The 27,084-nt window shown below is 43.2% G+C and overlaps 1 protein-coding gene across 1 annotated transcript; it reads left to right on the top strand.

The window, feature by feature from the left end:
- The first annotated feature begins 281 nt into the window (after window positions 1-281).
- On the top strand, window positions 282-1,201 carry LOC114678796 (uncharacterized). The gene is made up of 2 exons (XM_028849452.2): window positions 282-428; window positions 738-1,201. The coding sequence occupies exons 1-2, from the start codon at window positions 420-422 to the stop codon at window positions 1,101-1,103; spliced, it is 375 nt and encodes a 124-aa protein (XP_028705285.1). The 5' UTR covers window positions 282-419; the 3' UTR covers window positions 1,104-1,201.
- The last annotated feature ends 25,883 nt before the right edge of the window (window positions 1,202-27,084 follow it).

Below are 27,084 nucleotides of genomic sequence, written 5' to 3'. Positions count from 1 at the left end.
CGCCACGCTGCCATCTAGGGCCCGCCGCTCCTTGTATGGGCACAAGAGGTGGGGCCTCCGCTGTGACGTAAGGCTGGGGCGGGGCTCCGATAGGGGGAACCTGGGGCCGGGGGCGGGGCCTATGCAAATCACTGGGCTGAAACATAAATAGAGTGCTTGGCGGACACGGGGGTGGCGGGGGTGGGCGGTTTGGGTGCCCGGTGGGTTGTGAGAATGTCAGGCTGCTGTGACGCGGGGGGGGGGGGGCGGGGCTCAGGCGGGGTTCCCGTGGGAGGGGGCTGGCCGCCGGGCCGGGGCTGAGGTAGATGGGTCTCTGCGCCCCCTGCCTACTCTACTTTCCCCCTCCAGTTCTCAGCCTCTCTTTGAAGTCCGAGAAGTGAGGATGCGCCTCGTGGGTCGCCGCGGGGAGGAAAGGGGAGATGGGGGAGGTGAGTGAAGGGGAGGGTTCATCTAAATAGAGGGCGGGGCCCACGGGCCGATGCCCCACCCCCCGTCAGCCTGCCCTTCGGGGGAAAAGCCTCTGGGCGGAGGAGGCGCTTTCAAAACAAAGAAATGCGGCATGGAGCCCGGGGGACGCGGGTGGAGAGGAAGGCGGAGGAGGCGCGGCCGAACCCGACCGGCTGCCAGCTTCCCCTCCAGCCGGTCCAGGGGAGCTCTCCCCACCACCCGCCGAAGCTGCGGCGGGGAAGGGGGAGGGTGGCTGCGTTCGGCGGCAGCTTTCCACTTGACTTTTGCAGACCCGGTGTGGAAGGAGCGCGCCCGCTCCGCTGCCCCGCTTGGCTGCAGTGCGCCCATCCCCGAGCCCCGCGTCCGTTCCGTCCCGACTGCAGGGCTGTGCCCGAAAACACGCTGAGCGCTCGGAACGTGCCCAGCAGTCGCGCGACGCGCGTCCGGAGCCGGCTGCCACCGTCCCGCCCTCGCTGCCTCCGTCCCTCGGTCCAGGAAGCCCGCTAGGAGTCGGGGAGCTCCGGCCGCCCTTGTCGCCCCCGCCGCCCTTGTCGCCTTCGCGGCCGCGCGGACGAAGCCCTGCTCCAGGCCGGGGTTTCTCCCGCTTGGGGTGGAATGCAGCCCGGGCTGTGGGTTTAGCAGACACACCTTTGTGAGTACACACGCCGCAGGGGCGCGCGCAAGCCCCACGGGCGCGCGCGCACACCGCCCAGCCCGCGGCAGACGGCCCGCCAGGCGGCGGACGGCGGCTTCGGGCGCACTTGGGTCTGCGGCCCGGCTCCCACCTCGGCGCCCGGCTGCGCGGAGTGCAGGCGCTCAGGACGCGCGCAGCGCTCTCAGCCGCCTTGGCGGCGCCCGCAGGGCTAGTCTCCCAGGGTCCGGGCAGCTTAGGGGTGGACCAGGGAGAGCGAGCGCAGAGCGCGGCTCGCCGGTACCTGGACGCGGGCGAAGGCGAAGAAGCGAGTCCCTCTCTGAACTGGGAGCCCTGCGGACATTGTTCGTGCTCCATAGAGCTCGGTCAAATCTGCGTCCAAGCCGCAGACTTAATTACCGCGTCGGAGACACGCTTCCTCCCAGCCCCACCTTCTGTTTTTACTGTAAACAGTGGTGCTGATCCGCTCCCATTGTTGGAGATAAACTGTATCTCCTTTGACACTTTCGCATCTTTTAAGGTTATTGGCTGCTCCCCACCCGCCTGCCTGGTAGCCTGGATTTAAAGGGATAGCGCGCTTCGGCGTTTTAAAGAAAATAGCTCATTCCGGGCCGAAGCCCTGGAAACCTCGAACTACACCGCTGGCCTTCACAAGTCCCAGGCTGCAGGTCCCTGGGGTCGGGACGCTGGCCGACTTTCCGCAGCTGCCTTACTTGTTAGGAAAATTTTTGTGACACTATGTTTTTGTATATCCGTCCAGTATTTTTCTGGGCACCTCCTCCATGTCTAGGAAAAAGCCTTTGCGGAAAACTGGAAGATCTTTATGGGCAAGTAGAGGGGAAAGTCTCTTTCAGGGCTTTCATTTCTAGATCTCTTTAAAAATAAAAATAATCTTTAAATTGTATAAAACATAGGTATAGAAGACAGTAAGTTTAAAAGTAAAACACAAGTTGGGTTCTGTTCTGTCCAGAAACAGTCATGATAGGACTTAGGCTTGTATAATATGTAGTAGCAAGCATTTTCATACATAAACACACAGAATCACTGAACTGGAAAGTCAGCGATGACAAAACTGGTGCCCCCCGACAGGATAAATGACTCATTCAGGTTCATAGGGCTTGTTAGTAGAAAAGATTAATTCACATTGAACGGGAAAACAGCTACCTTTGGAGGTGCCTAACTTTTACAGCTTTCGTTATTATAATGAGCAAGAGACTGGATTTAAGGCACCGTCATTTGCCGGAGGGATCTATTATACTTTAGCTCTCTAATTCAGAGACAAATGAGGGGCCACCAGCTCAGCCTGACCCAGCTGGCCTTCCCTGCATTCTCTGACACTGATTACCGACTCCCTCTTGAACTGGCCCTCTCTCTGAGTTTCCTGGAGTTCTGCCATCGCTCCAGTGTCTCCAACTCCTCTTTTCCCTACCTCTTTTTTGTATATCTTCCTTCAACCCGTTTAATGTATACCCTGTCCTGCAGCCTTTCACAGTCCTCTTCATTTTGGATGATCCACCACATGGAGAGTTTCCACCACCCACCCTACAACCGTTTCCCAAAGTGTCATCTCCCTCTCCAGCTCACATATTTCTTCCCAGTGGCCATCTCACTTTTCCATCACCACCAGGATGCCCATGGCCACCTCAAACCCAAAGAACCACCTTTCCCTAGAAGCCAGGTTCTCTTCTTTTATTTTTGATACTGTTGCCACCTGTTCCCAGGGCCCCAAGCTCTTTTCCTCTGCCTTTGCCTCTTGCCTGCAACTCCCACAGTTGACTTGTATTGTCTATCCCAGCCCCTCTGGCTGCTCACAGTCAATTATTCCTCCTTTTCACTCTGCAGGAGCCTCCTCCCTGGTGTGTCTGTACAGCCTTTCCTCCTCCAAATCATCCTCCACCCAGCTGCTGTGCTTCCGAAAGTACATTTCGGATTGTATCACCCTCCTGCTCAAGTCCCTTTAAATGGCTCTCTGCTGCCTACTGGAAGAAATCCAAACTCAGATCTGATCTTGACCAAACCCAACTTTTCAGCCTTGCCTCCCACAAAAAACCCAACAGAACATTTCCCAGTTCCCCAGCAGGAATTCTGTTATGTCCCAACAGGACTTCTCCACCCCACACATTTGCTCAAGATGTTCCTGCTGCCTGAAATGTCTCTCCCTTCCCTTGCAACTTGTCAAATTCCTACCCTTCCTACAAGGATTTGCTCAAATGCCACTTCCTCTGGGAAAACCCACCTGGATGTGTGATCTCTCTCCTCAAGCCCCTTTAAGGAGAACTTTGGATCATTCTTGTGACATTTATACCATTCTGCCTAGCATCAGAGTTATGTTTACACTTGCCTGAGCCATTGTCCTCTCTCTCTCTCCCCCCCCCCTTCTCTGGTTAGAAATTATCTGACAGTTGGGTGTATGCCTTGTCCATTTCTGTAGTCCCTGAATGCCCAGCACTGTCCTGCAAGGTTTCTGTCTCCCCAGAGGTTAGCTACACCCAGGAGCCACGGGAGAAGTAAGTGATGGTATGTCATCTTTGGCTAGTGCTTCTGCCATCTCTCATTTTTTGAGTAATTATAGTGTTTTTCCTGGTGTTCATAGAAATCATTACTAAATTACTTATGATTGCCCTTTTCCAGCAGGCTTCTACCCCAGGGACCAAATCAGGGATAGAGCCACCTCCAGTGTTTACCATTAGGCAATAGTAGGAAATCAAAGTACAGAAAGTCTACTGCTTCCCATATGCAGTGACTCATATCACATCACACCACACCACCAGTGTGGTCAGGAGCTAGGCTCCCTGGCCCACTTCATAAATAGTACTCCCAGTAGCTAAACTGATGATCTCAAGGAAGTGAGAAAACCCCACCCAATGCCCACCTGAGCACCACATGTAGCACCCAACCAATTGCAGTCAGATGCACAGATAGGTTGATGGACAGATGAATGGCAAAGGAATTTATTTGAGAAGGGCAGTGGAGTCCTAGCCAGAGATATATCATGGCTCCTCCACCCTCCTTTAACTTAAAAATGAAATTTTGGAATTAAATTCAGTAGTGGTTTACCAAATTCCTGGAGCAGTGGTTTTCAGAGAGAGACCCCTAGAGTGCCCCAGGGCAAAATGCACACAACTCTGGAGCTGGGAAACTAACATTAACACATGTAGCAGCTCCCCACATGAGTCGTCTTTGCACTAAAGTTTGAAAACTACCCTTTGGTGACAAGAACTTCACAGGGCCCCAGCACTTAGGAGACCTGCAGAAGGAGAAAATGGCATTGCCTCATCATTATTGCTAGTCATCTCAGCTAATTAAGATAATAATTTGCCATTAGTAGGAAGATTCCAAGACATGGAAATTAAATTAGATCTAAGGAATTTCAAGTCATTTGAAGATGGACACAAAGTTATATTCATTTCCATTCTCTTTTTCATACTGGGGATATATTTTTAATACTATGGTCAAAGCCAATTATGTTCCCTGGAATATAATTTGTTTAGAGGAGAATAAAAGGCTAAAACAGCATAGTTAACCTGTGAACCAGGCATTCTCCCTTCCTGTGCACTGAGAGAGCATCTCACTCTGTATGGCTAAAAAGAGTGAAGAATGAGGGAGAGTAGATGATACTTCATCCGTGAAAAATGTCCAGTAACACGGGAAAGTGCCCAAAGAGTCAACCTGGTCAGTCATTTCCATGGAATCGATTCTTGTGCAAAGGAAGAGGTAAGCAGGGAATGATAAACCAGAACTGAAAAATTTAAAACAGTTGCTCCAACTTTGAAGAGGGTTCATTTTAACTTTGTTGAATCCTTGAGAAGCCACTAATAAATAAATAAATATATATATTTACCATATATAAACCATATATATGGTTTATTATTTATTATATATATATAATAAACCATATATATATATGGTTTTCTTTTTTTTTGAGATAGGGTCTCGCTGTGTCACCCAGGCTAGAGTGCAGCGGCGTAATCTCAGCTCACTGCAAGCTCCACCTCCTGGGTTCACGCCATTCTCCTGCCTCAGCCTCCCGAATAGCTGGGACTACAGGCACCTGCGCCATGCCCGGGTAATTTTTTGTATTTTTAGTAGAGACAGGGTTTCACCATGTTAGCCAGGATGGTCTCGATCTCCTGACCTCAGGTGATCTGCCCACCTCGGCCTCCCAAAGTGCTGGGATTACAGGTGTGAGCCACAGTGCCCAGCCAAGCCACTAATATCTTACTATTAATATTTTTGTACAGTGGGCACAGACACTGTACTAGGTCCTTTACAAACAGTAACTCATTTAATGCCCCTTACACAAGAAACAAAAGAAGAAACTGAGACTCAGAGAAATTTGCCAAAGGTTATTTGGCTCCTATCTGGCTATGCAGGGATTCAAATTCTGTCTCACTCCAAAGCCAGAATTTTTTTCCATTATCCAGTATTTCCCAAACTTGTCAGGTCATAAGAATCACCCCGAGCACTTGTTAAAAATATACATTTCCTTTACCTCTCCACTGGAGATTCTGATTCAGCAGGGCTGGGGTGGAGCTTGAAATCTATCTTTTTAACCCATGCCCTGGATAATTCTTCAGAATAGGCAAAATTGGGAAACATCATATTCCACACCACATTGTCACTCAGTAACCCACACTATTTCATTCCTTAAGATGTCCCCTTCTAAAATGTGCTGAATTAAAAGAAAGTATATTCAACCACTGATCAATCAACCAATCTTTTCCAACCTGCTTCCAAGAACAGTGTATTGTGTCTAGATGGAAGCCTTTAAAATTAAAGCTGGAATTTTGAAAAATAAATTATTGCATCTCAATATATACCAAAAAACCAGGCTGGCAAATTGCTTACAAATGAATTTGTTTTAAATGTGATTTGGGCAATAATTCTACCTCAAGAAGTAAAAGAGATTTGCTTTCATTAAATATTAAATAATTTGCATATGTTAATTTTCAGAAAAGAAAAACATTTTAGCATATAGTCTGTATACCATTTAAATATTATTAAAAGTGACTAGGCTATTATTATTCTGTTAATTATTCCAATGCAAAGTGCAATGGTGAGGATCTTATTAAATGAAAACATCTTAAAACTGGAATGTTTATCAGGCTTCAAAACAGGCTTAGAATCCAGTAATCACCAAAAGAAATAGGAAACACCATATTTCCTTATAACCTTAATATTTCCCCTTTTAAATAACTAACTTTTCATGAACTATTTTGTTAAGATTGTCACAAGATAAAATAATGCTATTTAATAGGATAATGTAAAGACGTTTACTTCAGTATTTATTTACCTGTGTTAACTAGGAAAAAACTCCCTCTTATAAACACTAAAAAAGTGTTAGTATAGAAGAATCATAATTTAAAAATTAATGATTTTCTCAAAATTGCCTCACCCTACCTGATCACTGTCTTGCAGATATCTCTGATAATGTGAGATGGTACAAGTAAAACAGGTTTAAGACATATTCTTTAGGGAGACAAAAGATGCTCTGACATGTATGAAGGATGTATTTACAGAAAGTAATGTCATTCCAAAATTCACTTTGTAAGCATATAGAATGATCATTTTTCAAAGTGATCAAATATTATTTTGTTCGTTCTCATTCCTATTTGGAGGAAGTAAAGATGTAAAATCTAGACAGCCAGGTAACTTTAGGGGGCACCTTATGCCTAGATAAAGATTATTTGCATTTAAGTTACATGAAAATTAAAATTTAAAACATGAAAGCCAAATTCTGAAACAAATTTATTAACAGCATTTTATCACCTACAGTATTTTTAAATATTCAAGAATTCACTCCCCATCAAGAATAGCATCATGACAATTCAGATGTGAAGTGTCACTTCCAATGACTTTGTTCAAATCCAGAATTAGATGACTTGTGAAAATGAAGAGGTTTCAGTAAAAGCCGGTGTATCAGACATTTTTCAATGTGAAATCTATATTAACTCACACCCCCACAGAATCACATTGCAGTAAAACCATGGTTATGCAGAACTTTTGCAAAAAACACCCAGAATGGACAGGTTTCCCAAAGAGCTGAAGTTGTACTTTTTAAGGACCAAAAATCTTTTTTTTTTTTTAAACATAGTTTTGTTCTTGTTGCCCAGGCTGGAGTACAATGGAGCGATCTTGGCTCACCACAACCTCCGCCTCTGGGGTCCAAGTAATTCCTCTGCCTCAGCCTCCCAGGTATCTGGGATTACAGGCATGCGCCACCATTCCCGGCTAATTTTGTGTTTTTAATAGAGATGGGGTTTCTTCCATGTTGGTCAGGCTGGTCTTGAACTCCCGACCTCAGGTGATCCGCCTGCCTTGGCCTCCCAAAGTGTTGGGATTACAGGCGTGAGCCACTGTGCCTGGCCCAAAAATCTTTTTAAAGCTTGACGGGGCCGTGTGTGGTGGCTCACACGTGTAATCCCAGCCCTCTGGAAGGCCGAGGCGGGCAGATTACTTGAGGCCTGGAGTTTGAGACCAGCCTAGCCAACATGGCAAAACCCTGTCTCTACTAAAAATACAAAAAATTAGCTGGGCTCAGTGGCAAGCACCTGTAATCCCAGCTACGCCGGAGGCTGAGGCACAAGAACCGCTTGAACCTGGGAAGCAGAAGTTGCAGTGAGCTGAGATCACACCACTGCACTCCATTCTGGGTGACTGAGTGAGACTCTGTCTCAAAATAGAATAAAAATAAAAGCTTAACTTTGCACGCTAGAAATCTTTCTAAAAATGACACACTTCTTTGACTTCTTAAGCATATTATAAGGACTGATTATAAGCACAATGATGCCCTTAAGAGCTACTAAGGTACGCAAGGTTGCTTGTTCATAACAACAACAACAACAACAAACCAGATTGCTGGCTTGATTTTTCTTCTCTTTTTCTCTTTATTTCTTTTGCCGTTCCCTTCCCTCCCCACTTCACTCCCCTTCCCTTCTTTCCCTTCCCTTCTTTCTCTTCCCTTCTTTTCCCTCCATTTTTTATTTAGTTTGTTCTAGGTTTTGTTTTGGTTTGTTGGTGTCAGACTTTACAGTTGTGCTATTTCCTGTTACTTTCACTTTTTTGTTGTTTTTTTAGAGTCAAGATCTTACTGTATTGCCGAGGCTGGACTCAAACTCCTGGGCTCAAGTGATTCTCCTGCCTCAGGAGTAGCTAAGACTACATGCATGTACCTCCATGCCCAGCCCCTGTTACTCTTAATTATTGTCATATAACCACCCATAATGTCCCTTCTCCCTTTCTGAATTATTGCTCTCCCCATGCTGTGGCCTCTGAACCCGGAGAACCTGCTTTCTACAATTATGTGTAAAGTAAAATCAACAAAGTTCTTAATGAGGATCTCCCACCTGGTTAAAATGTGCATGATCTTTGTCACATTTATTTTGCCTCCTACAGACTTCTTAGATTCCAGCCAGGTCCCAGAAAATGGTGAGGTTATTAGATGACCAAACTCTGGCTTCTGAGGGGTTAATATAGGATGATAATTGACATTCATGATGATGAGTCCGAGATGCCTACTGAATCATCATGTGTAAAATGATATTTACTGAACATGATTTAGGTTTAAAGCATTTCACGAAATTATAACCTTTGGAACTTGGTGGTTCACTTCTGAAATCTATGGCCATGTTTTGACAGATTTCAGATGAAACAAAATCTGCATTCCCAGGTCACACACAGGGACTGTATGCCATGCACTCCTGTGACAGCTTGAGTTCACCCTTGAGAGGGGAGGGTTAGAAACCAAATCCTTAACAAGCCTGTCCTGCAAGACTCAAGACTGTGCATTAGGAATGACCTGGTCCCTGCCCACCTGTCCAAATGGCCTTACCTTTTGGTTCATTCCCTTTGCTCTCTGGGGCTCTGCCAACACAGGCTACTCAGGCCTACTTTCCATTCCTTGAACAATCACTTCCTCCAGAGGCCTTTGCCCAAGAGTTCCTGCTCGCTGGAATGTTCTCCTTCCCCAGGCCCCACAACCACTGCCTGGTTTCCTCCTGCTCAGCTTAATCACACTTCCTTAGGAAAGCCTAGCTGCCCTGACAGGTCAGTTCTGCCTATTACACACTCTAGTAGTTACATGTACTTCTCCTAGGAACTAATATCTGAGTTGTAATTTTTCATTTAGTTGTATGTAGGACACATTACCTGGAGAATAGTAGGTGCTCAATAAATATTTGTTCACTGAATGGAAGGGAGTGAGCAAGGGCACTTCCGCCAGACTGACCTCCTCATTGTGGTTAACATCAAGGTGTGCCGGGAGAGCAATTTCCAACAGCTTAACATTCACTTGATTGCTGCCAAGGCCCATGGGTCTTTCCTTTCCTTTCTAGAAAAGAGTAAAATCTACTCGATGAACATTCAGCAGCATGGTGTGAAGAAATTACTGCCACATTCTGGACATCATTGCATTCTTCCAAGCAAAGAAATAAGAGAATCTTCCCAAACAAATGTCAGAAACTTTACCACACTGTCATACATGCTGCCTGTAACATTTGTCTTTTGTTATTTTTTTTTTTTCTGGTTTTCATCTCAAGTGTCTCTCAAGTTTTGGCAATTTCAAGTCTTCTAGTTTCCATGGAAATAGGAAACAGTGATCTTGGAGATTAAGAGCAGGGAGATATCCACTCTAATGGGGTTCTAGAGTTTTCTTCCTTTGATAGTATTTTTGAATGTTGGTTTGGAGGCAGGCAACAAATGTTTATTTTTGTGCCTATAATGCATCAGGCATTGTTCTCTTCCAGGAATGCCTCCACCTCCAAACTGCTACATTAAAGATAAATATGCTCTTCCAGATGTGGGCTCTCAGGTTTATCCTTAAGTGAAATTCAAATTGTTGAGCAGAAACTATTAGCTCTGTAGTGAGAATCTTTACCTTTTCCCTCTAGGGAAGGTAACTTCCCTCAAGCACTTCAGATATTTTATAGAGCTCTTCATGACACTCGGGTTACAAAGAACCATGGTATATCCATTGTTAATTTTATTTTTTTATTTTCTATTTCACGAGGAAATAAAAATCTCTTGACTTCCACAGCAAGAAATAAACATGTAATGTTGCTTTTTTTGTTGTTCTATAATCTTCATACTTGATAGTTGCTCATATCCACAGAAAACTTGACCAGACATACCTGAAAAACTTGAAAAATCTGAAAAAGGAAAAAAATAGTTTACTTGTCTCCTTAATAGGCAAATGTCTACGATTTTACATCCTCTCAGAATAACCTCTCAGAATAGTTTCTTTGAGACTTTGAACCTAGAACCTGTGTGCATGTATATGACCATGTAAGACTCAGCTTTTAACCTGTTATGTAATCTGTATTGTAATATACTACATCTCATGCCACCAGAAAGTTTGCAACTTCCCTGAAGGACAGATATGGAAGATTATAAAACCAGCTCCTAGTTTGTCTCTGTGTGGAAGTTCAGCCTCCTGGCCTCTCCCACACTTCTTCAGGATCTGTCCTCCTGCTGAGCACCCACCTGATGGATTTCTCCCCACTGCAACCCACCCTCCTCTCCAGGACCACTCTTTCTTGCCTGTAATTCTGGCCTTAGGAATGCCCAGAGGAGATCTATACCCAAAAAGTATATTTGAACAAGACCAAGTCTCCAGAATAAAAATAATCCCAATTTACAATTCAGCCATTAGAGATTTAATTCTTTTGCACCTTCCTGAGCCCCTTTTTAAAAAGTATGAATATCCTTTTAGGGGTTAAGATTTCAAGTCATTACCAGTTTATGCTCCCAAGGGATTGCTTAAGCTATATGCCAACCTCCAGTGGAAAATTAAATTCAGGACAAGCCTTGAAGGGTGATGCTAGGAGGAAAAGGGACACTGGGGGTTGGGGAGGACCAAATGAACTTCACGAAGGAGAGTCCATGAATTGAAGAGTCCCACCACAGACCATCCCCCGCCCCAGCTCCAACACTGGCTTTGAATAACTAAAGTCAGTTTCACTGAAATGGTGGCAGATCAGAGTAGGGCCCTAGACTCAAGCCCTAGCATCCATATCCAGGTTCTGTTTTTACAGGTCTGACACAAGATTTCACACTCTTCAATTCATGGGCTCTCTTTAACATTCCCCTTTTTCATTTTCCCCCTTGTTCCTCCTTTGCTCCTCTGGCCTAAGTTTATCTGTGTACTTGCTTGTATGTACACGTTTTATCTGCATGTGTGAATGTCTGTGTCTCTATGCCCAGGTCTTTCTTTGTCCTGACACCAGCTTGTCTGGAAGTGGTAATCATAAAAAATTAATTCAGATTACTTGTTAGATGATTTAGATATTTTCAGTTTCATTAACAGCTAATCATGGCACAATGGATTACTCAACCAGGGTTTGAAATATGCCTTCAAGGTGGCTAGACTAACTGGAATGATCATGTAAGGGGACTTCGGCAGGGTATCATACACACACAGCGATTATGTCTTTTGTGGGAACATGCATTTGCCTACGAACTGTCTGTGCATGTTTTTGGCAGGTCCCCCTTCTTACTCTCCATTCCGTTCCCCTCCCTAGGTTCTGCCAGATCTGCCTTCAGATTCCTCAGTCATGAAGCCTCCCAGAGAGGGGTGAGAGCTCTTTTAGGTCTAACTACACCCTGTGAGGAGTGTCCCAATATGCCCGTGGGTGAGGCAGGCAGGCCAACTGCACCCCAACAGGGTTCAGCACGAGGCTGGGAGGTGAAAGATGTGTAGCCAGAAGTCTTGGAAAGGCGCCACTGGGGACATAGCCAGGTATCTTGCCGCCCTCAGAAAAATGCTCCTGTTACCTGCAAAACAAATTAGCGTCAGTGACAGAAGTGTGACCCTGGGGCCGAAGTTGTATGTGACCTCTTCCTCCAACCACCGAAAATATTCTGGTGGGTATGGGGGTCTGGTTGGTATGGGAGAGTATGAGCACACTTGCCCGCTGCCACCCCACCATAGACAACCATCCACCCCCGCCCCACCCCAAGCTCCAACACTGGCTTTAACTAACAAAAGTCAGTTTCGCTGAAATTGACAGCAGATAGGAGTAGGGCCCTAGACTCAAGCACTTGCAGCCAAATCCAGGTTCTGTTTTTGCAAGTCTGACACAAACCACTAACTCCTCTGGCCTCACAAAGTGCTCTGTGGGTAGGAGTAGCCCTGCTTGCCCTTGACAGGGACCACTTTCAAGGACCGGTTGGATTTGTCAGGGGTTTTCTCTTAACGTTTGTCAATGACCATTGTCAGGTGTTGCTAGGGCTGCAGGAGAAAGGTTTCACTTGATTGGCTAAGCGACCGTATTCCTTAACCAATCCAAACGCTCTGCCTGGGGGAGGGGACTTAACAAGATAGAACAATATCAAGCACAGGCAGACGCATTCCGTGTACTAATAAGGCGTCTGGAAAAATGGAATTACAGTGTGCAGGAATCCCATGCCCCTCTGCAGCTCCAGCCATGGCGTGGTTGCTGTTAAAAATGTTACAGTGTAAGTTAAAGTCATTCCCATTGATTGGAGGACATCAAGATTTCAAAACAGGGAGTAGCAATTGGAAGGAGGAAGTAAAACTCCTTGCTCATTGTGTTTTACAGCCTTCCTTAGTAAAACTGCTGAATTGTAATTTAAAATATTCCACCCTTTCAAATAAATTAAGTGCAGCCCTTAAAAAACAGGAAATGAGAGAGGCGCACACGTATTGTCGACTAAACATTCACAGACCTTGTACCACAAAGCAAAGTTGAAAATCAGAGAACAATCCTATGAATTCATTTTAGAGTGATGCCAACAAAGGTCCCCACCAAGGGAGGTGTTATGCCTCTGGCAGTGCACTCTTGGGCTGAAACCTGAATGCTAATTAGGAAACAAATGAAAGACAAATATCAGCTTGAAGGGAAATTTGGATCTTGCAAGATCATAGATATTCAGAGATTCAGATAAACCTTATGGTACTAAGAGCTATGGTAGCAATGGCTGAACCCTCCCTTCAGAAAATCTAACGGCAAGTAACCCAGATGTTTCTACTGAACTCTGGTAAATCAAAGAAAAGCATCCCCCTATAATTCATTTCCTCTATCGAACCCTTCTGCCCATGAGGACCCCATAGTCCAGCTAAAGAGCTTGAGCTTAGTTTCAGGCTGAAATGGTTTTGGGAGGGTTCTGCATTTTACTTTATATACATTTTGAAGTAAATGAGAGAAAAGGATAAAAGATTTTGAGACTGAATTCTGAATAGTTCCCTCTCCCACCTCTATTGGTATAAAAGACAATATTCATGAGCAGAAAATGATGTTTGAGGAGGGCTGGCAACAGGACTTCCCTAACAGTTGCACAGAAAGTAGAGCTTCACAGTCCTCCCCCACCACATTCGGGTACCCGCTTAATGCTGCCCACACTGCAGGCCATTGGAGTCCACCTCAATTAGACTTTGCCCTGGATCTCCAGTACCTTAGTGGAAACACCATAATAGCAGGAATTATTATTCCAAGGGGGAAGAAACTTGAAGAGTTTGGTTAATTCTTTGGTTGCATGTGATGCTGAATACAGATATTTGTGCTGTTGGCAACATCTTAGGAAGTGATTTAACCCACTTGCATAGCCAGACATAATTTGTCATGTGGCCCTGTGATTTTAACCCCATTCATTTCTCTCTTATGATTGCTTCCATCAGGTTTGTGTGTTAATTACTTAGGACACATCTTTATTTCAGAGGTCTCGAAGTCCTGCTTGACATTTCTAACTTAAAACCTAGACTTCTCCATTCCTGAACTTACCTGCTCTCTTCAGGAACAGATCCAGGAGGCCACAAAACTAACCACCCACCTCTAATCTTCCTACTCAAGCAGTTGGACCTGGGCTGGTGTGTTACGAAACTCACCATTATGCTAGATCCCTTCCCAGCCTGGCAGGCACACCCACACAGCCACCAGTGAGTATTCCCTAGGGTTAGAACAGTCCAGGGCTTTGTGAATTGGTACTCTCTTCATATCTTATATTTCAACATAACTTCCAATGAGAATCATACAGTTAGTTTTGGTTTATAAAAGTCTACTAAATCAACAAAAAACAAAACTTGGCCACTAATTTCAATCTGCAATCAAACAGCAGTTCATTCATTTAAGTTCCATCCCTTTCTTTTCCTAAATCAGTCTCTAATAAAGGGGGGGGGATTTTTAATGATAAAAAGTAGAAAACTGAAGAAGCAAAAGTCCCAAGATACCCCACAAATAAAGAAGCAGTTGCAGACCATTAATGATCACTAGGAGGAGACGGAATCACAGAAAGAGGTACTCAAGGGAGTTTGAAAGTTTGAAAGACCACATTTAGCCTGAACCCTCAAGAAAGTGTCTAAGAGAAAGTAGGCCAAAACAACAATGAAGTTAGGGTGAAAAAGATGTGAGTTTAGTTTTCAAAATGTCATGTCTGTATTGAGTGTCCTTTTTGTTCGAACAAGAAACAAAGAGAGAAATCAAACAGCTTCACTGACAAGCAGAGCAGCTGGCAAAGAGACCAGGGTAAAATCTTGGGAAACCCTTTAATGCGTAGCCTAAAAACAACTCTAAAGAATCGCTATATCCCTTCAGTAGATCTCTGTTTTCCCAAGTCCTGTTTTCTTCATTTTGCCCCATGTCATAACTGACACCTGGGTCTCTCTGTGGATTTCTTTCTTTGAATGTTTTTAAAGCTTCTGGGGAGTCTATTTTTTATTCATTCATGCCATATATTAAACTATTTAAAATATAATCTCCCAATAACATGTGCTTATTAAAATAATACATTTATCCTGCTCATAAGCATAAAGGCTGACTTGATTCCAGAACAAGGCCATGACCGGGTAGTTTTGCCTGTGGTGACTCCTTCCAGCCATCAAAACAGAAAGCTTCTTATTATAAAACAAAGTGAAAAGGGAGGTCTAGAGTTGGATTCATTCTCTGGGGCTCTTGAGAGTGTAAACAGTTCACAAGGTTTTCCTCAGTTGTTCCCAGTATGTACGGACATGGATGTTTCTTTAGGCAAACACTTCTATTACAGTGACCACAGTGAAGCTTTGGATTATCTTGAGCTTACAACACATTTTGTGAACACCATTTATTAAGATCAATGTGCTTTGTTTAGGCCACCGAGAGCCATAACCACAAAAAAATTGATAAATTAGATTTAAACAAAATTAAAAACCTGTCATGAAAAGAGACCATTAAAAAACAAATAGTCAAGATATAGACTGGAAGAAATTATTTACAAAACATAAACTTGACAGAGGACTGATATCCAGGGTATATAAAGGACTCCCACTTATTAATAAAGAGAAAACTTTTTTGAATGGATGAAAGACACTTTACCAAAGAAGATATATAAATGGCAGATAAGCCCATGACAACGTGCTCAATATCTTTAGTCACTGGGAAAATGCAAATTAAAACCTGAATGAAGTATCACTACCTCCAGGATGGTTTAAAATATAAAGAATGAAAACACTAAATGTCAGCAAGGATGTGGAGCAACTGGAACTCCTATACATTGTTGATATGAATATAAAATGGCACATCAACTTTAGAAAAAGAAATAGCATTTTCTTCAAAAACTAGATATATACTAGCTGTGATCCTGCAATTACATAAGTAGGTCTTTTCCTAAGGGAAATGAAAACATATGTTCATCAAAATACTTGTATAAGAGTGCTCATAGCAGCTCTATTAGTAATAGTCAAAAACTGAATACAGCCCAGGTATCCATCAAGAAGAGAATGAATGCGCAGGGGCCCAGCACGGTGGCTCACCCCTGTAATCCCAACACTTTGGGAGGCCAATGCAGGCAGATCACTTGGATCATTTGAAGTCAGGAGTTCAAGACCAGCCTGGCCAACCAGGTGAAAACCCTGTCTCTACTAAAAATGCAAAAAATAACCAAGTGTGTTGGTGGGTGCCCGTAATCCCAGCTACTCAAGAGGCTGAGGCAAGAGAATCGCTTGAACCCACTTGCAGTGAACTGAGATCACACCATTGCACTCCAGCCTGGACAACAGAGTGAAGCTCCATCTAAAAAAACAAAACAAAACAAACAAACAAACAAAAAAAAAACAAAAAGGAGAGAGAGAATAAATGTGCAAACTGTGGTTTAGTCATACAATGGAATACTACTCAGCAATACAAAAGAATGGGCTACCACTGTTCACACAATAACATGAACAAATCTCAAAAAATTATGCTGAGTGAAAGAAGCCTCACACAAAGAATTCAACCTATTTGACCCTTTCACATGAAATTATAGAATAGACAAAGCTAATCTGTGGTGAAAAAAATCAAAACAGTGGTTGCCTCTGGGTTTGGGAAAGGGATTAGGAACAAAGATTGACAGGAAAGATAAATGAGGGATCTTCCCAGGTGAAGACAATATTTTATATCTCAGTAAGGGTTTGGGCATACAGGGATATATTTGTCAAAACTCTGAAACTGGACACTTAGTGTTAACATTTTAAAATCTGTAAATTTCATACCAAATGAAAAAAGTAAATACCAAACTGAAGTTTTAAAGTAGATATTGGTGGATGCCTACAATTTACTTTTAAACACATGAAAAAATAAGGTGAATTAATGGAGGAGGGGTGTATAAATATGTGATAAAGCAAGAAGAGTCAACTATTAATAGCAGAATCTACAACTAGATCGTGGGCATATAGGTGTTCACTGTAAAATTCTTTTAATGTGGTGCATATTTGAAAATACTGATAACAAAGCACTGGGAGGAAATCTATGTGCTCTTGCGACCCATGAACCGTCTTCAAGTGCTTGGTAGATCTGAATGCTCTATTTTTAAATGCTCATACTAGCAGATAGATAATAGTAGAAGATGAAGGCTGGAATTGCAAAAATTTCATATCTGAATTATTTTTCTTTTCAAATCTAGCCTTTCATACTTTTTTATTTTAGTAGGCAAAAGAAGCCAGGAAACGGTTATTATGAGAGGAAAAGAGAGGGGAGAGATCTGTGACCCTAAAAACAACAACAACAACAAAATTCCTACTGTAAAATATTGAATATCAAGAGCAGGCACACACTGCAGACTTATAGAATGAAAAAATTAATGAAAACACCAAGACTGCATCCTCAGAACCACGGAGGAATGATAATTACAGACAGTATTTCTGGAGCAGACACATAACCTTGATTCCCAGGATACCCCCTAAAGCACTCTAATAGTATGCTATTTGTGGAAGGTTTTTCCACCTTTAATAACAGAGAAATAATGTTAGAAGGAAAGAAATCCCTTATTTAGCCACTGGAGTGTCATTATTGAGCCCCAGCTGAAGGCCCCCTTAAAAGCATCCATATGGTAAAAGAACATGTTTCCCTACGAAATCAAAACTGAGTACATCTGAGACTTTTGAACATCTTTTTCCTTGGATCTTAAAATGGATTTGTGCATATTTGTGAAAAAAAATTTTATGATGTGCTATCTTCCAAAGTGAATGGTTATTTATAATTCATAAAAGACCTGAGCACAGGAAAAATTTTCCCTTTTATTAGCCCTGTAAAGTTAGACCAGCTGATCTTTTAGTGCATATTACAGACATCAAATTCTCTGTGTGGTTGAAGTTTCTCTTTTCAAACTTAATGCAAGAGGCAGTGCTACTGAATCTGCTGTTCAAAAGCTGGTGGGGTCCACATCTCTTTTGATTAAATGTTAAATAAACAAAACATCACTCTCAGCGATGGTCTCTGAAGGCACAGAAGGGAAAATACTTGGAATGCTAAACATACTTTTTAAATCTTGAACAACCTTTTGTAAAATACAGCAACATATTTTCAAATGGATTTTCTTTTCTGTCTGCAGCGTTTAACCAGTCTTCGTACACAGTTGCCACATCATTTCCTTTCAGCTGCTGCAGGCTACTTGTGAGTCAGAGTACTGATATCATGAGCAGGAATGACCTGGGTGGAGGAATAGGGGCACTGGGGATTTGGATGCATGACAGAAGCCCCAATGCCAAGGGCTTCCATCCAGCTGCACCTGCGCATCCCCTGCCAGTCATCCCTCACCAGCAGTACCCCGCCAGTCATGATATCACAGAAAGTTATTTCCTTCAAGGAATCCAAGTTTCTTAGCTCACCCTGCCAGGGTCACATCCACCCTGTTTACTGGTGTGTCACATACCCACATAAGAGAGTTGCACAGAAGTTTTAGAAATCTAAGTTAAATCTAAAAATAGCATGTTTTTGCTTCCTTTGAAGTACCTTGCCTTTGAATATTCCAGCTGAGCCTTGTAAGCTCCCTCATAAAACTATATGAAGATAGATATTTTTTCTGTATCCTGACTTTTTTTTTTTTTTTTTTTTTTTTTTTTAAGATGGAGTTTCTCCCTGTTGCCCAGACTGAAACGCAGTGGCATGATCTCGGCTCGCTGAAATCTCCACCTCCTGGATTTAGGTGATCCTCCTGCCTCAGCTCCCCCAGTAGCTGGGAGTACAGGCGTGCACCACCACGCCCTGCTAATTTTTGTATTTTTAGTAGAGTCAGGTTTTGCCATGTTGACCAGGCTGGTCTTGAACTGCTGACCTCCAGTAATCCATCCGCCTCGGCCTCCCAAAGTCCTGGGATTATAGACGTGAGCCACCATGCCCAGCCAAATATGGATTCTTAACTGCCGAAAAGCCAACTCACTTATGAAACAGGATCCTTGGCCAGAAAGAATTGCCTCATTCTCTATTCTATAACCTACTCCTGCCCTGGCTACTGACAATAATCAGTGGCCTTCTTTTCCTTTTTTTTGAGATGGAGTCTCACTTTGTCGCCCAGGCTGGAGTGCAGTGGCACGATCTCGGCACTGCAACCTCCCAGGTTCAAACAATTGTCCTGCCTCAGCCTCCCAAGTAGCTGGGACTACAGGCATGTGCCACCATGCCCAGCTAATTTTTTTTTTCTTTTTTCTTTTTTTTTTTTTTTTTTTTTTTAGAGGTGGGGTTTCACCATGTTGGCCAATCTGGTCTCCAACTCCTGACCTGAAGTGATCTGCCCACCTCGGCCTCCCAAAGTGCTGGGATTACAGTCATAAGCCATCGTGTCTGGCCATAAATGACTTTCAATCAGTTCTAAAGTTCCTGCTGCCCTGAGTGGTTCTTTCATCTTATAGACTGTTGGGATGGCTGCTGAAAGAGAATCATAAAACTGAAACCAATTCTGAAGTTCCTTGCTTCTGAGAGATGAGAAGTGTCTCGATACTGGGTGGCAAAGGAAGAAAGAGTGAAGACGCCATTAGGGAGGCTACTGTTTGATGGACAAACCCCACCGAGGGCTCTCCTTAGGAAGGAAAGGCTGACTTTTGGATGGTTCTGTCCTCTCCTTTTCTACTTACTAGCTGTTAGGCTTTCAGCTGCAAGAAAATAGTGTAAATGCAAGGACAAGGGATGGAATATTCAAGTGCATTTTGAACGAGTTTTTTTTTTTTTTACCATCTTGTGCTGCCTGACGCAGAAGATAAGAATGAGGAGATCTCAACTTCTTGACAAGGTGCCAGTGGCACTTGTAGTACCCACAGTGGGAATGGAAAAGGCAATATTTATTCTGAGGGCCCTGACAACATCATCGTTAAGTCATTCGTCCACTCCCAAGTAGCTTGCATTTTACAAGATCTGGTGAGAAAGAGGCTTCATGAGCTGTACTGGGCATTTTTTTTCCCCTTTCCACCCTTACCTAACATATCAAAGCACTATTTGGAAAAAATTGGATGACAAAATAGCATATGCTATATGCTATTGTATTTGTTTAGTGTAATATATCCAGAATTTATTTTCCTGTTGCAAAAATGAAAGCTTTTGTCCTTTCTCTTCATCATCAACTACTCAAAATACGAGATCATTACGTAACACCTACATTAAGTAACTACTATTTGCCACATCCATCCATCTGCATATCCATCTACAAGTATTTCTTGAGTACTTAGCATGTGCCTATGACCCTATGGTGGAGATATGGAGAGGAACAATTTGCAAGCCTTGTCCTTCAGAAGCTTGCAGTCATGCAGATGATACTGTCTTTTGTGTCTCCTGTGTATACCTTCATTGAACACAGTTAACTTTCTACTGTTACTACACCTGGACAGGACAGCAGGGGATGTGGCTTTGCCCCAGACAGTGCCCTTAGGTTCATAAACTTTACCTACTCCATTGTCTATGCTTGCTATCCACCCTGTCCACTGAAGCATGACACACAGTCAAGAGAAAAATTAATGTTTACTGCAATGGAAGAAATTTTCAGGACATAGTTCAGATAAAATACAGAATAATGTCAAATATTCACTTTGTAATTGTAAAATTGAAACAGCCACTGCCAAGTATAGTGTATTTAATTTTCTCTCCTTTCTAGGCTACTGACCTCTCCTCCAGAACTAGGCCTTTGGGGTTACAGCTCATCTGGCTTAATTCACCCATTCTGTCCTTCGGTCCAGTCACTTTTCTGGTCTCCAGAAGCAAGCCATGAGGTCCTTTCTTTTGGTGGCAAGGGGCAGGGGGGACCCTAAGTGTAGGTTCCTTATCCATCATCCACTGAGCCACTGTTTCCTTTGAAATACTGTTGTGTTTTGGGGAGGGCGTGTGAAGTGGGGAACTGAACTGGAAGGAAACCTGGGCTGGGGAGAGGATGCCAAGAAGGCACCCAAGGCTTCCCCTTATGATGTGTTCACCCAAACCTCGGACAAGCACTAGGGTTTGTTTATGGCATTTTGTAAATAGGCCAGACAGCTTTCCTGGCTAATACTTCCTGAAAAAGTTTATATCCCCCAGGACAAGGCCAGAGCTTCCCAGCTTGCCTGCAGCAGTTTAGCAAGGCTGGGTTACAGGTATGCAAATACATTACAGATGGGTTAAGATAGGGATCCTCTCAGCCCTGGGGCTGCTGGCCAGAGCCTGAGGCAGTTAGAGCAGCCACCTGTGAAACACAGGGCAGCTCTGCCCCACCTTTTTTTTTTTTTTTCTTTAAATTGATGTTACTTAAAGGGAAATGCCCCACCTTTTATCATCTGAGCTGATAAGAGTTTTGGAGAGATGACTGAAGATAGCTCCCTGTGTTTGCCTAGGGGCAAGAAATTCTAGTCAGCCATCAGTCCCATTGCTGGCCCTTTGTGCAGAGGCCAGCCCCAGTCCAGCAGTTTCATCCTTAGTCTCAAGACCCTCTCCCCAATCCTTCATTCCTTCTTGCTCTACACCACAGCTGAGCATTTCTGGCTGCTCTTTCGCCCTGTGTTTATGGCCTTCGCTCTGCGTACCATTAGCCCCAGGTTGGTCCAGAGTCTTCATCCTCGGTCTTCTCAGCCTAGCAGGTCCAATAGAAATACAATGCCAATTATGTAATTTTAAGTTTCCTGCTAGCCATATTTTAAAAGTTTTTAAAACAGGTAATATTAGAGATTTTTGCATCCAAATTTACTTATTTATTTAAACAGCATTGTCGAGATATAATTCACACACCATACGATTCACCCATTTAAAGTGTACCATTTAGTATGTTCAGAGTTCTTCTTATTATTACTGAGACAGAGTCTCACTCTATCACCCAGGCTGGGGTGCAGTGGCGTGATCTTGGCTCACTGCAACCTCCGCCTCCTGGGTTCAAGTGATTCTCCTGCCTCAGCCTCCCGAGTACCTGGACTACAGGCACGTCCCACCATGACTAGCTAATTTTTTGTAGTTTTAGTAGAGATGGGGTTTCGCCATTTTGGCCAGGCTGGTCTCGAACTCTTGACCTCAAGTGATCCACCCACCTCGGCCTCCCAAAATGTTGGTATTACAGGTGTGAGCCACCGTGACCCATCTGTGTTCACGGAGTTCTACAATCACACCACAGTCAGTTTTGGATTTTTTTTTTTTTTTTTTTTTGGAGTCAGGGTCTTGCTCTGTTCAGGTTTGAGTGCAGTGGTGAGATCATAGCTCACGGCAGCCTTGAACTCCTAAACTCAAGCCATCCTCTCACCTCAGCTTCCCAAGTAGGTGAGAACACAGGTGCGCACTACCATGTCCTGCTAATTTTTTCTGTTTTGTAGGGATAGTTTCTCACTACGTTGGCCAGGCTGGTCTCGAACTCCTGGCCTCAAGTGATCTTCCCATCTCGGCCTCCCAAAGTGCTAGGATTACAGGTATGGCCTCAGGAACAATATTAGAATATTTTTTTCACCCCATAAAGAAACCCCATACCATTAGCACCCACTTTCCATTTCCCTCCAAATCTCCCCAGCCCTAGGCAACCACTAATCTACCTTTTGTCTCTATGGATTTGCCTATTGGCCATTTCATATAAATGGAATCATGCAATGGGTAGCCCTTTGTGTCTGGCTTCTTTCACTTAGCTCGCTGTTTTCAAAGTTCATCCATGTTACAGCATTCATTTTAGTCGTGTATTTTATTTAACCTAATCAACCCAAAGTATTATCATTTTAACATATAGTAAAAAAAAAAAAAAGGATTAATAATGTATTTTACTTTTTAAAAATATGTCTTTGAATTTTGGTGTGAGTTTTTACAATTACAGCACATTTTAAGTGCTTAGTAGCTACATGTGGCTAGTGGCTACTGTAAACAGCACGAGTCAAAGGCTTTTATGTTACCTTTTAAAAACAAGAGCAACAACTCTCTCCACTTACCATCACAATCCTGGGGATCCCCTCACCCCCATCAGCACCTACACCATCATTCACAGGTGACTTGAGGATGTTAAGGTGGTCACTCTGTTGTGGTGCTAAATTCTTCTTTCTCTTCCCTCCTAGAAGGCCCCCAGCTCCTGCTTCTGCCTTGTCCATTGCAACTGAGATCAAAGCCCTCAAGCAGATAACTGGAGCTCACCCTGACTGCTCGCTACCTGCTTGCCCTGTTTCCCTGTGTCTCATGGTTATACGGTGCATCTTGCTGAAGTGAAACATTCTGTTTCCCTTCACGAGAACACTCTAGAAAAAACTAACATGAGAAGCTTTCCTCTTACTTTAAAAAAAACAAGCTTGTCATTTCTTAATTTTCTCCCTGGTCCATTTTCAACACCCATTGTTTTGCTCAGAGTAGCTCTAAGCATTCAGATAAAGCTCACTGGTAGGAGTAGATTTGTGAAATTGCTACAAGCTTCCTCACAGCTTTATCCTGCTCCTGTCAGCCATTTCCTCAAGAAAATGGACGTTTAATCAGTTCAAGGGTACATTTTATTAGTCCGGCTCATCAGCCATCACCTTCATTCAGGCTCAAGGGAGACCACAGAAAAAAACCCACAGTGCTGCCAGTGGCTGCCCCGGATGCAGGAATTTCAATACAAAGCAGCACCTTTATGAACTAAGCACAGTATTTATATCAGTATACTCTGTCTGTATGGTAATAAGTAAGCTATTTCTAAACATTTGTGACTCAAGATTGGCACATGAAAATGTTTGTGAAATTACCTTTTTGAGGGAAAAGCTTAAAAAATTATTTAGTTCACAAAATGGAAGATTGAGGGTAAGTTTAATAGAAATGTGAGAACAGCAATATCAGCATCTTTCCTTTTTCTCTTTAGAGTCGGAAGGGAGAGAATGCGCTAAAATCGCTGCAGAAGGAATTTGGTGTTGACTTTCGGAAGAATTTCCTGCTAATAACGTTGAAGTGCTGGAGAACCTCACAGAAGGAGTTTCAGGGTTTCATTCTATCAGCATCTCCTGAGCACCTTCTGGAGATTTCCTGCTTTGTGTCTAATTCTGTCCTACAGCTAAATCAGGAAGATTTCACCCAAATGCTTTTCCAGAGTCTGATTTTCCTAAACTGAAGTGTTGCTATTTCTTTTTTCAAACTTAACTTTTCTTTTTATTCTCAGCCACCAATGAAGTTTCCCTGGGCCCACAAGTCCTGGAGCCTGCCATACGCACACACACACACACACACACACACACACACACACACACACACACACAAGCTTTAAAAACTAAGCATTATTCAAAAAGTAGAAAATCTACACAAGTCAAGAGTTCTTTAGCCTCTTGGTCAAAAAGCCATTCGTAAAGCAATGGCATTCTGGGAAAAGCGGCAGCAATAGTAGTCACCTCAAAGGTTTGGAGACTTTCTGTGAGCTTATTTATATCAACTACCTCTTTTTATTCAACTGAAACTTTGTTTTCTACAGAAAATGGCAATACCATTACCATTCTAGGATTCCCTGTGTTAGGCCTCACCCTGTAAGGCTTGGCTGTCTATGCAGAACAGTTAAAATACCCAGAGCCCCAGGGAATGTCATAAAATTTTACCATATCCAGTGACACCATATTCAATGAGTCGTAGAGAACCACGTTTTCTTTTGAACACCTGGCTATGAATCATTGACTTGCAGACTTCCATTTGGAGTTGTTTTCCCGTTGTAATTAATTTTTCCTTGTGTTATGCACATTCATGAGCACCTCACTTTTCTTAGGGATGAATGTCTCATTCCACGTAATTCTGAAATTCTTCAGTTTTTCATGGCAATCTTGTGTGATCCAGGCTACTCTATTATTGCTATAATTTTAAGACTAAAACATCCTAATAGTCCCATTTTTTTTTCCTTTTCCTCTTGCTTATTTCCAAATGGAAGGAATTCTTATGAGGTAATAGGGCGGTGGGGAAGGAGACAGTTTGCTTTAACTTCTGCTAGTTATTCCATGTTATGCCCGAATGGGTTATTTGCATCTGGTCTCTGTTTGTTAACATCAGTGGGCTGTGTTTGCATAACTAGATCAAATTATGAAAGGACTTCCATTTTGAATGGTTAACTCTCACCAAATAAACACACACACACACACACACACACACACACACACACACACCACATGATCAAGCTCCAAGCTGGAGACACCAGCCTCAGGAAACCTTTGCCAGAGAAAAAGGGATTCCCCTACAGTTCATCACAAAGCCGTTCTGGTTTCAATTTCCCCTCTCCTTTTGAAATAAGATCCATTACCCCCAGCCCTCCACCTAGAGTAAAGTAGCTGGGACTTGGAGGAAGTGGCATGGCAGACCACCCAACAACAGGGGTGTCTGATGTGGAAGGGAAAAGTTAAACCAAAAATCTAAAGATGATGTCAAAGAGACGACTCAGGCTCCCATTTCTCTCCAGTGAAGATCTGCGCGCTGGCGTGTTCAGTTACTCACCCAGCTGGAAGGGGCTGGACTAAGTCACTTTCCAGTCCATACCTCAGCCTTCAGTCAGTGTACAACAAACCGTTTCAAGAGACTCTTTTGCTTTCAAGTTCTTGAGAAATGCTTCTGTTCTCTAAACTCCTCAGGCTGTCTTCTGTCAACATACCTATCTCTTCCTTTTACTCATACACATTTTCTTATCACTATCTGATATGTTTCGTCCCTTCCATTAAGCTGTGAAGTTCCTGAAGCCAAAGAATGGGTCTTGTTCCACCGGAGGGTGTCTAGCACCTCCATGCTAATACCAGGGACAGGGGAGTTACTCAGCCCACATCACTGAGCTTGCATTACTTACCTGTTTTGTTACCACTCTGGATCAAGATTCTCTCCCTTAGATTGTGAAATTTGGGAGGGCAGAACCTCAGTTAGTGAAAAATGCAAGTGGCTCCCTGACAAAGTCAACTTCACTAGTGGATGCAGGAAGCAGCCACATCTGAAGTGTGTGATTTGAGGGGTTTTGGAAACACCTTCCGCCCTCAACTTCTAAAATTCCACCAACTGTCACTTTTTTTCACTTGTTTTGAGTCTTGTTCAAATACAAAGTCATACATGTAGTGTGATTTCAAACCTTTTAATGATCTTCATGTAATTTATGTAACTTATCATGTTCCTGCTTAGAGTAGATAAAGGAAAGATACTGAGTGTGGGAAAAGGAGGAGTTATGATCAGAAAGGTGGGAGGGAAGTTTGGATGTCCATCGGCCCTAATCACACCAAAATCTTTTCAATAATGTGTGATGGTGCTGCTATGAAGAATTTCTCTCTATCCAAAAGCACAGCAGATTCTTTGTGTGTTGACTAGAATATGAATAAGAGTGGGTGCATTTAAAGAGTGCTCACTATGTGCCAGAGAGTGCTCTAAATGCCTGTGAGCAACCCAGTAGACCCCGCAACTCCCTGTTATCCTTCCAATTTTACAGATGAGAAAACTGAGGGATGGGGGATTCAAAAGTCACCAAGGCAAGAAGGTGGCGGACCAAGAAGAGTAGGAATTATTGACACTTCTATTTTTATTCTTTTGTTTGTTTGTTTGTTTTTTGAGACAAGGTATCACTCTGTTTCCCCGGCTGGAGGGCAGTGCTGCCATCATAGCTCACGGCAGCCTTGAACTCCTGGGCTCCAGGGGTCCTTCCTACTCTGTCTCTTGAGTAGTTGGGATTACAGGAAAGAGCCACCATATCTGTTTGATATTTTTAAAAAGAAATTTTTGTAGACACAGGTCTGGCTATGTTGCCCAAGCTGATCTAAAACTCCTGTATTCAAACAATCTTCCCACCTTGGCCTCCCACAGTGTGGGGGTTGGGACCCTCACTCATTATTATCTTTGAAATAATTAAGCTCACCTTCCCTCATCCCTTTCCCACATTCACCCTCATGATTTTCATGTTTCTCCCCCCTTGCCAACACTTATCTTAGATAATCCTAATGAATCCTAAATGTAGGAAATAAAGTTTCACATAAGGAGGCAGAAATGATGTTCTTGGCATACATAAGGTCTTCTACAAAGAAGAGTTTTCAAGAAATGGCAACCAATATGCTGTCATTGACAACACTTTTAAAAATGTAAATTGTGATTCAATACTTTAAAAGTACCCAGGGATTCCTCTAAATTGCAATACGCCCATTGGGGTGATTCCCCCGCCACACACACACACACACACACACACACACACACACACACACACACTATTGACTAAACAGAGATTATAACCATGGCAACCTTTACATCACTTGACACATGAATATGGAGTACAGCCTTCCCAGTGGGGAGGAGTGCTGCTCCGTGTATGTACCCTGTATGCTGTTAGGGTGTAAACAGACACTCACGTGACTCAGCCAACACCTTCTTTTC

The sequence above is a fragment of the Macaca mulatta genome, chromosome 6 (assembly GCF_049350105.2).
Source record: "Macaca mulatta isolate MMU2019108-1 chromosome 6, T2T-MMU8v2.0, whole genome shotgun sequence".
NCBI classification, from domain to species: Eukaryota; Metazoa; Chordata; class Mammalia; order Primates; family Cercopithecidae; genus Macaca; species Macaca mulatta.
The sequence above is the reverse complement of the archived record's forward strand: the minus strand, read 5'-3'. Positions and strand labels throughout refer to the sequence as shown.